At 45.2% G+C, this 15,462-nt stretch overlaps 1 protein-coding gene across 1 annotated transcript in view; it reads right to left on the reverse strand.

The window, feature by feature from the left end:
* SLC2A9 (solute carrier family 2 member 9) overlaps positions 1 to 15,462 on the reverse strand; it is a 135,887-nt gene that overhangs the window by 20,474 nt on the left and 99,951 nt on the right. The window contains exon 7 of the mRNA XM_073804698.1: positions 1,859 to 2,046. Coding sequence (XP_073660799.1) covers positions 1,859 to 2,046 — 188 coding nt within the window. The remainder of the gene's footprint in view (positions 1 to 1,858; positions 2,047 to 15,462) is intronic.

The raw sequence follows: 15,462 nt of genomic DNA on the forward strand, positions 1-15,462 counted from the left end.
GGATGGGTGGATATAGAAAGTGTAGTATATACATTTAATGCAATATTAATCAGCCTTAAAAAAAAAGAAAGAAATCTTGCATTTTGTGACACTGTGGCTGAATCTGGAGGACATTATGCTAAGTGAAATGAGCCAGTCGCAGAGGACAAATACTGCACGATTTCACTGATACGAGGTATCTAAAATAGTCAAACTCATAGAAGCAGAGAGTCGAATTGTGGTTGCCAGCGGCTGGTAGAGGGAAAACTCGGTGTTGCTAATCAACAGGTGTAAGGTTTCAGCAAAGCAAGATGAACAAGCTCTAGAGATCTGCGCAATATGGCACCTAGAGTTAACAGTACTGTGTTGTGCACTTGGACATTTGTTAAGAGGGAAGATCTCATGCTAAGTGTTCTCACAACGATAAGAAAAGAGATGGAACACAGTCAACGCGAGGCGGGTGGCTGAGATCTCAGCACTGCTGGCTCTGGGAGCGGAGAGACTTTTTTTTCCATCTATGCTTATGCAGTGGGGCTTATAGATGCACCCGAGGGGAATTTATAAAGTTATACAGGGTATGCAAATTGGAAAATTATGTCCCAGCGGAGGAGAGAATTCTGTTTAGAAATGTCACGGTTCTCAATCTAAATGCCTCGTTAAATACAGATTCCATATGTGGTTTTATGACTCCACATGCTAACTTTAAAGAGTGGATACATTCTCTCTCTGCTTTCTCAGAACAGGCAGGGTGCATTTGAGACTGTCTAGCATGACCTTGGTCTTACAAAGAGAGGAAACGACAGGACTAATCCAAGGTCACGCTGTTAACCCAGGTGCTCCCTCATTCTGCTGACCAGACCAAGGTTAAACAAATAAGTAGGGAGATGATTTCATTTCATCCCACTGTTTCCAAGAAAAGAATTAAGAGTTGATGAAATGAGGCAGAGCATTGTGGTTGTAACTTCCTGTGCTGTCATCTTCCCTCTCCGGACAGGAATTACTCCCCTTTCAGGTCACCTCCCCTACATACCCACAAACACCCTCCCTGCTGACTTTTGTATGCCAGGCTCATACACACAGGGCAGTTATTTTACCCAGACCTCTTCAGAAGTTCCCTTCTCCCTCCCTCTAGGCCTAGCCACACTTGTCCTGAGCTACGTGAGTGACCTCAGAGGTAGTTTGGATGCTTCGGTACAAGAATCTCCTCTATGCATCCCTGCCAAGTGGCTGGCCAGCTGGCTTGCACACTTTCATGAATGGGGAACTCACCACCCCTGGAGGCAACCCACTCTTTTCCAGAAGGGACAATAATAATAATAATCCTAAGTGTGCCTCCTAGGCCTCAAATTCCTGAATTCTACCTTCTGGAGCCCCCAAGACAGAAGGGGCGGCTTTGTCCATCAGAGGGTTAGGGAACCCCATGCAAGACTCCCTCCTCCGGTTTCCCTGCCCACGTCAACTCAGGCCCCGAGAAACTTTCTCTTTAAAGCCTTGAGGTTTTCTCAGGCCAAGTTGGGCACTGAAGCCAGCCCAGCCAAGGGTACTTTTATTTAAATCATCTCAGTGTTGCTCACTTATGACTTCCTAATACCCATTTTATTAAGAAATACGACTTTTAAGTATTTCTAAGGATAAGTAATTATACTGATAGGCAGCCTTTATTAAGGGGTAATTCTGGGCTAGCTGCTTTATTGAACACCTTGCATGGATTATTTCTTTCAGTATTACGTTATCCCATTTTACAGATGCAGAAACTAAAGATCAGGTTATGTGGTTGCCCAACGGCACAGAGCTGGGGCTGGGACTTGGGCGTCCAGGCCCTGAACCGCCCCTCTCCCATGCCTCCCTCTGGTTCCTCCATTTGGGCAGGAGCGCTCACCGCATTGAGGCCACAGAGCTGGTAACAGGCCATGGTGATGACCACAGTGATGACCTGCCAGCGGACAGAGGGACTCCTGAGCAGCTCCAGCACGGACACCAGACGGCTGTTCCTCTGCTCGCGGCTCTCCGCCAGGACCTCCTCCACCTCTCGGGAGACGTCCTCTTTGCCCAGGAATGTCTGGAAGGCTGCCAACAGGGACAAGCACAGATTTCAGTGGGATTAGGATGTCCGTTGTGTCTGAGGCTGGGTCCCACAGGGATGGTTGGTCCAACCAAGACACACTCCTTGTCAGGGACGCAGCTGGCAGGGATCTTTGAAACCATGGAGTGCCAAGCCTTTGTTTAAAAGTTGGAAAACAGAGGCCCTGAGAGATGCAGTGACTTGCCCAAGGTCACTGAGCTGGCCAGGAGAAGAGCCAAGAGAGAACCAGGCTTTCCTGATCGATCCCACAGCAAAGCCCGTCTCTACCACTGGGTAGATGAGCAGTGCCCCGTGCCTCACATGGCTCCGTAATGATTGGGTGATGTAACACATGCTAAACCCTGGCTTCATGAATATAACTGAGCACCTCCTGTTTGCCCGGCCCTGTGTGCTCATCCTCATAGGAGACATCCAGATAGAGGTCTGATCGCCACTTGCTCAGGATGCCCAGGAGTCGATTCTATCTTCAGAAGGAGGATTGAACTAAACGACCTCCAGGGTCCTTTCCACAGCCCCTCTGAAACACAGAAATCTGGGTTGGAATATTCTCAAAGAGCTAACCTTCCCAGGATTCAAGCTCACCCATGTGACTCAGGCCTTTCCCAGGCTGAACACTGCAAATTTCCAGCTTCAGTGAACCTGTCATTTTTTTTTTTTTTTTACCAAGCCCTTAATTGAGTAAACCTCCATGGATATATGCACAAATGTGGGCTGTCTGATGAGACCCCTGAGATCACAATAATCAGATCAGGGGAGACGCATTTAGAACATGGATTTAAATATTCAGCACTTATATATTCATCCTCCTACAGGGATGGTGGCTATGGTGACGGCTCCTGTGGACATTCCATTCCAGACACAATGGGCATCATCCCTAAAAACACTGCTCTGCATCACAGGCCATGTGAAATTGCTCTTCTTAGGTAGGAAAAAAAAAAAAAAAAAACTGTTAAATTTCTCCAGATTCTCCAAGAAGCAAGCCCAGGAGTATATTGAAAACTGTCTCAGAATGTCTCTTTTGTAAGCTGTAATTTAATATTTTTCCTAGCATTTATTAAGGGTAAGTGGAAGAAACAGCTGAATGAGTAATGTTTCTGCAGCATGCACTAAACCATAGTATTTCTCAAAGTTCAAAAATGCAACATTCATGTGACAAAGTAATCCTAGAGTATTAGGGCAAGAAAATATTTATCTCTCCTCCCTGACATACATGCTTTCCATATAAAATAAGGAGAACTTTAGAACTTCTTTTTTTTTTTTTTTTCCTTTTCACCTTGGCTGCCAGGAAGCTCTCAGCTAAATTCAGTGTTCAACTTTTAGAGTTGCCTGGAGCAAAAATCTCTCTTCTTCCTCTTAAAAGTTCTGTTCTCCTTCTTCTTTTAAATCATCCACTTAACTTCCCTGTTGTATTTATGTTCATAAAAAGTTTGCTTCTACTTGTCCCACACCCCTCCTTCTGTGGTTCCCCTGAATGGGTGACGAAGAGTATCTCATGCGACTGGCCTAGCAGACATGAAGATGCGCCACTCAGGCTCCCTTCAGGAAAGGACTTGGCTTCTGGGCTGTGAGAAGGTTGGTTAGTCGACAGCCTCCTGCTCTTAGCTTCAGGGGCATGCATCTCATCTTTGAAGCCCAGGAAATGCTATTCTCATAGTGGTCCCAGCCCACGACGGAGCATGGCTGTGGTACAAGGGCCCAGCCATCCTTACCCAGTAGGGACTCATGTAATGCACAAGTGTTGTTCCGGGGCTCCCTCCAGGGCTGGCAGAGACCTTGCCAAGTGGCCTTGTGGTCTGAGGCTTCCTCTGCTCAATCCTGTTGCGCCCTTTCCCTGCCCAGCTGTTACTCCCCAGGGAAACGTCTGTACTCCTAACTCCTCAGCCTCTGTTTCCTGGAGAAGCCAACCTGCAACAACTAATTACTTGACAGGGCAAAATCATCAGTCAGCGTCACTCTGTTTCCAACTTTGGAAGTGCCAAGCTGCTTTGGTTCTCACACCTTATCCTGAACTATCCCAGTAGTCCATAACTGCTCTCCTGGGTCCAGTCTTCTTGTGCCCTGTGGAGCTCCGACCATAACCCCCTCTGCACACTGCAGCATCAGCACCCATCTCAGCAGTGCACTTGATTCTAAAAGGCCCCTTGGCCTCTACACTCTGCAGAGTGAAGCTCAGGCTCCATGGCCCAGTCCATGGCTCTCCTTCAGCTTCTCTCCTGCTGCCCCCATCTTTGCATGCATCTCTCTTGGATGTGCAAACATGCATCTCAGCTTTCCTACACACGCTGTGCTTTCTTGGTTCTCTGCACTTGGCCGTGCCCTTCCCTCTGCCGGAAATGTCCTTCCTGCCATTCCTTGCCTGGCTAACTTCTCCCTCCCGATGCCGGAGCCTAGGCTCTCACAGCCCTCTGTGCTTTCCCACCTCGGTGCTTTCTCCCCACACTGTCATCGGCACCTCCTTTCCACCTTCTGTGAGCACTTTGAAGCCCACTTCCTGGTGCCCGGTTGGAGGGCAGATGCTAAGTTCGTGTTTGTTGATCTGAGCTGAACCAACCCAGCTGGCAAACCCACTGCCTTCCCTGAAAGCAGCATTTGTCCACCTTGGCACTTCTGACGTCTGGGGCCAGAGAACTCTTAGAATCACACTTCTTGATGTACTTCTGCAGCAAATACATTTGGGAAAAGTGAAGCCACTTTTCCCATCAGACTGCTCTGATGGGAGCAGTCCTGTGCATTGTAAGGTGTTTAGCAGCAACCCCTGCCCTCTTACCCACTAGATGCCAGAAGCACCCCCTCAGTTGTGACAATCAAAAATGTCTCCAAGCATCATTGAAAACAACCAAGACATCAAACAACCCAAGTGTCCATTGATGGATGAATGGATACAGAAGATATGGTATATATATATACACACACACACACCCCCCACACACAATGGAATATTATTCAGCCTTAAAAAAGAAGGAGGGCTTTCCTGGTGGCGCAGTGGTTGAGAGTCCGCCTGCCGATGCAGGGGACATGGGTTCGTTCCCCGGTCTGGGAGGATCCCAGATGCCACAGAGCGGCTGGGCCCGTGAGCCATGGCCGCTGACCCTGCGCATCTGGAGCCTGTGCTCTGTAACGGGAGAGGACACAGCAGTGAGAGGCCCGCGTACCGCAAAAAAAAAAAAAAAAGAAACAAAAAAAAAGAAGGAAATCCTGCCACTTGCAAAAACATGGATGGACCTTGAGGGCATTATGCTGAGTGAAATAAGTCAGACGGATATCTGACTTATGATCTCAGTGGACTCTAACTCTCCCCACCCCAAACCAAGCTCACAGACACAGACAACAGATTGGTGGTCGTCAGAGGAAGGAGGTGGTAGGTGAGTGAAAAGGGGGAAGGTGGTCAAAAGGTGCAAACTTCCAGTTAGAAAATATGCAAGTCCTGGGGATGCCACGGACAGTAGGGTGACTATAATTAATAACACTGTATTGGATATTTGAAAGTTGCTAAAAGAGTGTGTCAAGCGGGGGTCTCAGAGAGCCTTGTGGCCTGGCACAGGGGCTCAGAGGCCCCTCCCAGGTGGGAGACCCCCATAGATGTCCACCAATACTAAGAAAAGCTTGCTTTGCTCCAAACCTGCCCATGGCGCCTGGCTGGACACAGAGTCCTCTGGGGCAGGAAGGGGGTGAGTGGCTTCCTTAGGTAAATTCTAATGTCCTCTTTTCCCTGGAGGCTATGGGCCTGTGGTCAAGGGGGGACATGGCTTTGAATTCTCCTCTGCCTCAGCCTCAAGGCCAGCAGGTCTATGGCCGGGCCAGTGACCGCAGTCCAGGATGTCTTGGGGGGGGTGGGGGCGGTTTGGCTTTGCCTGGCTCTGCTGATTGGCGGACAATTGAGTTTCAGGTATCCCAGGCATATCATCAACTCTGATCAGTTCTACAGAACACAGAGCCCTTGCGGGGGACAGCACTGGCCTTTTAAAGGGAGGGTCTCAGGCCTGGTTGATGGAAGTCACAGGCCATTCAGAGCCAATGCTCAGCACGAGCTTACTGAGCATCTACTAGGCCTCAGGCACTGTGCTAAACAAAAGCCGCAGACCCTGCACCGGCGAGGTGGTGTCCCCATCACATCACATTTCCTAACAAGCTTTTGTAGAATTCTCATCCCAAGAGAGGCTCCATGGAAACCAGATTCCTTGATCAGAGAAGTTTAGTGTCATTGCATGAGCACTCTGTCTCTTGGTGGTTCAAACTTCACATTAGAATTGTAAAGGTCCTGATAAGTCCTGCAGGAAAAACACCCATTTAGTTTTGTTTGGCTTCACTTTTCCCAAATGTATTTGCTGGGGTACCTACTAACAACCTGCAGAAGTACATCAAGAAGTGTGATTCTAACTTTATATGGCACGTATCACAGAGGCACTGAATCCAGGACATCCTGGGAGCCTGCAGGGGGAATCTCATGGACGGCATTGAGCGGAGAGAGGAGGCAAACATCACCAGACAAAAGGCTGTTTTGTCTTTTAGGAGGCACTTTGAAGAGCAGAAAAAATCTGAGGTAGGCAGAATAATGACCCCCCAAATCAGTCCATGTTCTTATCCCCAGGACCTGTGAATATGTTAGCTTTCATGGCCAAAGGGACTTTGCAGATGTGATTAGGTTAAGGACCTTGAGATGGGGAGGTTACCCTGGATTATCGGGGTGGGTCTAATGTCATCACAAGGGTCCTTATAAGAGGGAGGCAGGAGGGTCAGAGTGAGAGAGAAAGAGAGGTGACCATGGAAACAGAGGTTGGAGGAGAGACACACTTTGACGAAGGAGGAAGGGGCTGTGAGCCAAGGAATGCAGGTGGCCTCTACAAGCTGCAAAAGAACAGGAATGATTCTCCCCTAGAGCCTCCAGAAAGGAACACAGCCCTGCTGGCACCTTGATTTTAACCCATTGAGTCCTATTTTGGAGTTTTGACTTCCAGAACTGTAGGATAATACATTTATGTTTTAAGTCACTAAGTTTGTGGTCATTTTTTACAGCAGCAAAGGGAAACAAATGCAGAGCCATTGAAATTAGATAGCTGTAGGTTCTACCCCACCACAACCACTCACTTTCTGTATGACATGGGAAAAGCATCTGACCTCTCAAGCCTTAGGTCTCATCTGTAAGGTAGGGCTGAGGCCACCTATGTCTCCAGGTCACTATGACATCCACCTGGGGGAGTGTAGGCAGGGCACCAGCCTGGAGTCTGGTTCACTACAGATGCCCTTCGGTGCCCCCTTTCAGGGACAAGTAACCCACTGGGAGGCTAGCAGGCACGAGTGAAACCAGCATCATGCAAAACCTAATAAGGGCAAATGTGGGGTATATCTGTCCAGTGCTGCCTGGGGTCTAGGAGGGAGGGTTTGGAAGGGAGGGGGGCTGCAAACTCAGGCTGTGCAGCTGCCAGCCTGGTATTTAAGCACACAGCCCTAGATGTCAGGCCCTGGCCTGGGTACCCATGAAAGAATCGCTCAGCCTCTCTGGGTCCCGTTCTTACCTCTAACACAGTGATGACACTCGTGCCAGCCTCTCAGGCTGTGAGGACTGGGTAGTGGGCACACATCTGGGGGGGTGTTTGGCTTATGTGTCACGTGTTAGCTGGACCCACGTGGACAATACAGGCCAGGAGCCTCCAAGGGACGGGTCTGGGAGACATTTTGTGGCTGGAGTCTGGATGGGCGCAGGGGTTTGGAAGTGGGCAGCATGGCGATGGGGGATGGGGACGATGAGCTGGAGGCTATGGGACCCTGCGAGCTCCTGTCCGCACTGTCGCAGAGGGCTGAGCCCACATTCTGCCCGCCCACGCTTCACACCGCAACACGAAATAAAGAAAAACAGGTGTTCTTGACCAGGTCCAACTCACAGCCCTGAAGTTTCCCAGATCAATGTTGCGCTGTCTGGACGTGGTGCCCGAGCCTGGCAAACTCGGAGAAAGAGCTGAAGGTTAAGGGCAGCGTGATTCACGCCCTGAAATACCCGCAAAATGCCGCACCCTGAGTAAAAATGGGAAGAGGTGTGTGACGAAGAGGAAAGGGACAGGCCCTGCAGATGGGCTGAACTGGGGCCCACCCCGGATCTGCCGCCCATCAGCTGTGGAGCCTGCAGGCCTCCGGAGCCTCACGCTCCCGCTTCCTGGGGTTCCAGAGGGGTCAGTGTGATGATCTGGTGCAGTGACACCTGCCAGTTCACCACACCTGTGATGGGTTGTGTAACGGTGGGGAGGTGATTAAGAGCCCCAGCTCTGGGGCCATGCTGCCTGGGTCTCCATCCCGACATCACCACTTTTCACCTAGTCTGATGCCAAGCCAGTTACTTAATGCTTCCGTGCCTTAGTTTTCTCATCTGTAAAATGAGCATAACAGCATTGGGGCTACCAGTAGTATTAAACACCAGCAGTCACGAAGTCCTTAGAACAGGGCTGACTCTTTTTTTTTTTTGCGGTATGTGGGCCTTTCACTGCTGTGGCCTCTCCCGTTGCGGAGCACAGGCTCCGGACGCGCAGGCTCAGTGGCCATGGCTCACGGGCCCAGCCGACCCGCGGCACGTAGGACCCTCCCGGACCGCGGCACGAACCCCCGTCCCCTGCATCGGCAGGCGGACTCCCAACCACTGCGCCACCAGGGAAGCCCAGGGCTGACTCTTAATGAGCTGTAAGTACTAGAAGTCCATCAACTATTACAGAAGGTACTTGGTACAGTACCTCCTGGCCCTTCCTTCTTTTATCTTCCTTTTACCTTAACCTGACAATGGGTACAAAACACTATAATCTATCGTGACCCCATAAACATGTGTTTAAGTCCTAACCTGTACCTGGGAATGTGAATTTATTTGGAAATGGGGTCTTTGCAGGTGTCATTTCGATGTCAGTTAAGATGAGGTCATCCTGGAAGAGGTCGGACCCTTTATCCAGTATGATTCTTTTCCTTATAAGAAGAGGAGAAGAGACAGAGAGACAGACACGCACAGGGAAGACGGCCACGTGATGACAGAGGCAGGGACTGCAGTGACGCGGCTTGTAAGCCAAGCATTGCTGGCAACACCAGAAGCTGGGAGAGAAAGCAGGTCCTGCCACCTTGATTTCTGGCCTCCAGATCTGTGAGAGAATAAATTTCTGCTGTCCTAAAGCCACCCGATTTGTGGTACTTTGTTACAGCAGCTACCACATGTGATCACCTCCATTAGCATTTATCACCTCGTGCTAGAGCAAAGCACAGAGCAACCTGGAGACTTGTTCTCGTGACCCGGAGGGGCCCTGGGACAAGGCAGGCTGAGGGATTTTGGTGGGAGCCTAGGGTGATGGCCCTTTGCAGTCACGTGTTGGGGACAGCACTGAACTCAGCATGGGGCAGGCCTCGGTGTTTCTAAAACTAGGAGGTTTCATCGAAGCACTGATTTTCAACTGCTGTTGGTATTTAAGAGGAGGAAATCATTGGGTTTTTAACTCAGGTTTGGTTTCTTTTTATTACTGACAGCAGTAGGATCCACAGGGAGGGATGTCAGAAGGGGGAGTAAAAGATATTGGAACTCATGTTTATACTTTTACAACATTTCATTATGGACCAACCCTGGAGTCTTCACATGGCCCACATGAGGCGGGTATGGGGGTTCCACCGTGCACAGGAGCTGCCAGCCCTTTTTCTTTCTTTGCTTTCAGCGTAGAGTGATATATTGAAGTTACGTATGCAATTTACTGGTTAGCGGATTTGAGAATGATAGTTTTCAGGGGTTTTTTCTACATCTTTATTGGAGTATAATTGCTTTACAATGGTGTGTTAGTTTCTGCTTTATAACAAAGTGAATCAGTTATACATATACATATGTTCCCATATCTCTTCCCTCTGCGTCTCCCTCCCTCCCACTCTCCCTATCCCACACCTCTAGGTGGTCACAAAGCACCGAGCTCATCTCCCTGTGCTATGCGGCTACTTCCCACTAGCTATCTATTTTACGTTTGGTAGTGTATATATGTCCATGCCACTCTCTCACTTTGTCACAGCTTACCCTTCCCCCTCCCCATATCCTCAAGTCCATTCTCTAGTAGGTCTGTGTCTTTATTTCTGTCTTACCCCTAGGTTCTTCATGACATTTTTTTTTCTTAAATTCCATATATTTGTGTTAGCATACGGTATTTGTCTTTATCTTTCTGACTTACTTCACTCTGTATGACAGACTCTAGGTCCATCCACCTCATTACAAATAGTTCAATATAGTTTCTTTTTATGGCTGAGTAATATTCCATTGTATGTATGTGCCACATCTTCTTTATCCATTCGTCCAATGACGGACACTTAGGTTATTTCCATGTCCTGGCTATTGTAAATAGAGCTGCAATGAACATTTTGGTACATGACTCTTTTTGAATTATGGTGTTCTCAGGGTATATGCCCAGTAGTGGGATTGCTGGGTCATATGGTAGTTCTATTTGTAGTTTTTTTTTTTTTCTATTTGTAGTTTTTTAAGGAAACTCCATACTGTTCTCCATAGTGGCTGTACCAATTCACATTCCCACCAGCAGTGCAAGAGTGTTCCTTTTTCTCCACACCCTCTCCAGCATTTATTGCTTCTAGATTTTTTGATGATGGCCATTCTGACCATTGTGAGATGATATCTCATTGTAGTTTTGATTTGCAATTCTCTAATGATTAATGATGTTGAGCATTCTTTCATGTGTTTGTTGGCAGTCTGTATATCTTCTTTGGAGAAATGTCTATTTAGGTCTTCTGTCCATTTTTGGATTGGGTTGTTTGTTTTTTTGTTATTGAGCTGCATGAGCTGCTTGTAAATTTTGGAGATTAATCCTTTGTCACTTGCTTCATTTGCAAATATTTTCTCCCATTCTGAGGGTTGTCTTTTTGTCTTGTTTATGGTTTCCTTGCAGTGCAAAAGCTTTGAAATTTCATTAGGTCGCATGTGTTCATTTTTGTTTTTATTTCCATTTCTCTAGGAGGTGGGTCAAAAGGATCTTGCTGTGATTTATGTCATAGAGTGTTCTGCCTATGTTTTCCTCTAAGAGTTTGATAGTTTCTGGCCTTACATTTAGGTCTTTAATCCATTTTGAGCTTATTTTTGTGTATGGTGTTAGGGAGTAATCTAATCTCATACTTTTACATGTACCTGTCCAGTTTTCCCAGCAACACTTATTGAAGAGGCTGTCCTTTCTCCACTGTACATTCCTGCCTCCTTTATAAAAAATAAGGTGACCATATGTGCGTGGGTTTATCTCCGGGCTTTCTGTCCTGTTCCATTGATCTATATTTCTGTTTTTGTGCCAGTACCATACTGTCTTGATTACTGTAGCTTTGTAGTATAGTCTGAATTCAGGGAGCCTGATTCCTCCAGCTCTGTTTTTTGTTCTCAAGACTGCTTTGGCTATTCGGGGTCTTTTGTGTTTCCATACAAATTGTGAAATTTTTTGTTCTAGTTCTGTGAAAAATGCCATTGGTAGTTTGATAGGGATTGCATTGAATCTGTAGATTGCTTTGGGTAGTATAGTCATTTTCACAATGTTGATTCTTCCAATCCAAGAACATGGTAGATCTCTCCATCTATTTGTATCATATTTAATTTCTTTCATCAGTGTCTTATAATTTTCTGCATACAGGTCTTCTGTCTCCTTCGGTAGGTTTATTGCTAGGTATTTTTCTCTTTTTGTTGCAATGGTAAATGGGAGTGTTTTCTTGCTTTCACTGTCAGATTTTTCATCATTAGTGTATAGGAATGCCAGAGATTTTTGTGCATTAATTTTGTATCCTGCTACTTTACCAAATTCATTGATTAGCTCTAGTAGTTTTCTGGTAGCATCTTTAGGATTCTCTATGTAGAGTATCATGTCATCTGCAAACAGTGACAGCTTTACCTCTTCTTTTCCAATTTGGATTCCTTTTATTTCCTTTTCTTCTCTGATTGCTGTGTCTAAAACTTCCAAAGCTATGTTGAATAAGAGTGGTGAGAGTGGGCAACCTTGTCTTGTTCCTGATCTTAGTGGAAATGCTTTCAGTTTTTCACCATTGAAGACGATGTTGGCGGTGGGTTTGTCATATATGGCCTTTATTATGTTGAGGAAAGTTCCCTCTATGCCTACTTTCTGGAGGGTTTTTATCATAAATGGGTGTTGAATTTTGTTGAAAGCTTTCTCTGCATCTATTGAGATGACCATATGGTTTTTCTCCTTCAATTTGTTAATATAGTGTATCACATTGATTGATTTGTGTATATTGAAGAATCCTTGCATTCCTGGAATATACCCCACTTGATCATGGTGTATGATCCTCTTAATGTGCTGTTGGATTCTGTTTGCTAGTATTTTGTTGAGGATTTTTGCATCTATGTTCATCAGTGATATTGGCCTGTAGTTTTCTTTCTTTGTGACATCCTTGTCTGGTTTTGGTATCAGGGTGATGGTGGCCTCGTAGAATGAGTTTGGGAGTGTTCCTACCTCTGCTATATTTTGGAAGTTTGAGAAGGATAGGTGTTAGCTCTTCTCTAAATGTGTGATAGGATTTGCCTGTGAAGCCATCTGGTCCTGGGCTTTTGTTTGTTGGAAGATTTTTAATCACAGTTTCAATTTCAGTGCTTGTGATCGGTCTGTTCATATTTTCTATTTCTTCCTGATTCAGTCTTGGCAGGTTGTGCATTTCTACGAATTTGTCCATTTCTTCCAGGTTGTCTATTTTATTGGCATAGAGTTGCTTGTAGTAATTTCTCATGATCTTTTGTATTTCTGCAGTGTCAGTTGTTACTTCTCCTATTTCATTTCTAATTCTATTAAGTCTTCTCCCTTTTTTTCTTGATGAGTCTGGCTAATGGTTTATCAATTTTGTTTATCTTCTCAAAGAATCATCTTTTAGTTTTATTGATCTTTGTTATCGTTTCCTTCATTTCTTTTTCATTTATTTCTGATCTTATCATTATGATTTCTTTCCTTCTGCTAACCTTCGGTTTTTTTTTGTACTTCTTTCTCTAATTGCTTTAGGTGCAAGGTTAGGTTGTTTATTCGAGATGTTTCCTGTTTCTTAAGGTAGGATTGTATTGCTATAAACTTCCCTCTTAGAACTTCTTTTGCTTCATCCCATAGGTTTTGGGTTGTCGTGTCTCCATTGTCATTTGTTTCTAGGTATCTTTTAATTTCCTCTTTGATTTCTTCAGTGATCACTTCGTTATTAAGTAGTGTATTGTTTAGCCTCCATGTGTTTGTATTTTTTACAGATCTTTTCCTGTAATTGATATCTAGTCTCATAGCGTTGTGGTCAGAAAAGATACTTGATACAATTTCAATTTTCTTAAATTTACCAAGGCTTGATTTGTGACCCAAGACATGATCTATCCTGGGAATGTTCCATGAGCCCTTGAGAAAAATGTGTATTCTGTTGTTTTTGGATGGAATGTCCTATAAATATCAATTAAGTCCATCGTGTTTAATGTATCATTTAAAGCTTGTGTTTCCTTATTTATTTTCATTTTGGATGATCTGTCCATTGGTGAAAGTGGCGTGTTAAATCCCCCTACTATGAATGTGTTACTGTTGATTTCCCCTTTTATGGCTGTTAGTATTTGCCTTATGTATTGAGGTACTCCTATGTTGGGTGCATAAATATTTAAAATTGTTATATCTTCTTCTTGGATCGATCCCTTGATCATTATGTAGTGTCCTTCTTTGTCTCTTCTAATAGTCTTTATTTTAAAGTCTATTTTGTCTAATATGAGAATTGCTACTCCAGCTTTCTTTGGTTTCCATTTGCATGGAATATCTTTTTCCATCCCCTCACTTTCAGTCTGTATGTGTCTCTAGGTCTGAAGTCGGTCTCTTGTAGACAGCATATACACAGGTCTTGTTTTTGTATCCATTCAGCCAGTCTGTGTCTTTTGGTGGGAGTATTTAATCCATTTACATTTAAGGTAATTATTGATATGTATGTTCCTATAACCATTTTCTAAATTGTTTTGGGTTTGTTATTATAGGTCCTTTCCTTCTCTTGTGTTTCTTGCCTAGAGAAGATCCTTTAGCATTTGTTGTAAAGCTGGTTTGGTGGTGCTGAACTCTCTCAGCTTTTGCTTGTCTGTAAAGGTTTTAATTTCTCTATCAAATCTGAATGAGATTCTTGCTGGGTAGAGTAATCTTGGTTGTAGGTTTTTCTCCTTCATCACTTTAGATATGTCCTGCCAGTCCCTTCTTGCTTGCAGAGTTTCTGCTGAAAGATCAGCTGTTAACCTTATGGGGATTCCCCTGTGTGTTATTTGTTGTATTTCCCTTGCTGCTTTTAATATGTTTTCTTTGTATTTAATTTTTGACAGTTTGATTAATATGTGTCTTGGTGTGTTTCTCCTTGGATTTATCCTGTATGGGACTCTCTGTGCTTCCTGGACTTGATTAACTATTTCCTTTCCCATATTAGGGAAGTTTTCAACTATAATCTCTTCAAATATTTTCTCAGTCCCTTTCTTTTTCTTTTCTTCTTCTGGAACCCCTATAATTCGAATGTTGGTGTGTTTAATGTTTTCCCAGAGTTCTCTGAGACTGTCCTCAGTTCTTTTCATTCTTTTTTCTTTATTCTGCTCTGCAGTAGTTATTTCCACTATTTTATCTTCCAGGTGACTTATCCATTCTTCTGCCTCAGTTATTCTGCTATTGATCACTTCTAGAGTATTTTTAATTTCATTTATTGTGTTGTTCATTGTTGCTTGTTTCATCTTTAGTTCTTCTAGGACCTTGTTAAATGTTTCTTGCATTTTCTCTATTCTATATCCAAGATTTTGGATCATCTTTACTATCATTATTCTGAACTCTTTTTCAGGTAGACTGCCTATTTCCTCTTTATTTGTTAGGTCTGGTGGGTTTTTATCTTGCTCCTTCAACTGCTGTGTGTTTTTCTGTCTTCTCAGTTTGCTTATCTTACTGTGTTTGGGGTCTCCTTTTTGCAGGCTGCAGGTTCTTAGTTCCCGTTGTTTTTGGTGTCTGTCCCCAGTGGTTAAAGTTGGTTCAGTTGGTTGTGTAGGCTTCCTGGTGGAGGAGACTAGTGTCTGTGTTCTGGTGGATGAGCCTGGATCTTGTCTTTCTGGTGGGCAGGTCCACTTCTGGTGGTGTGTTTTGGGGTGTCTGTGGACTTATTATGATTTTAGGCAGCCTCTCTGCTAATGGGTGGGGCTGTGTTCCTGTCTTGCTAGTTGTTTGGCATAGGGTGTCCAGCACTGCAGCTTGCTGGTTGTTGAGTGAAGCTAGGTGTTGGTGTTGAGATGGAGATCTCTGGGAGATTTTTGCCGTTTGATATTACGTGGAGCTGGGAGGTCTCTTGTGGACCAGTGTCCTGACGTTGGCTGTCCCACCTCAGAGGGACAGAAAACCATGCTGGGGGAACAGAGCATGTGGCGTGGTGTTGGGGTTGTCCTG

The sequence above is a fragment of the Tursiops truncatus genome, chromosome 5, assembly GCF_011762595.2.
Source record: "Tursiops truncatus isolate mTurTru1 chromosome 5, mTurTru1.mat.Y, whole genome shotgun sequence".
NCBI classification, from domain to species: domain Eukaryota; kingdom Metazoa; phylum Chordata; class Mammalia; order Artiodactyla; family Delphinidae; genus Tursiops; species Tursiops truncatus.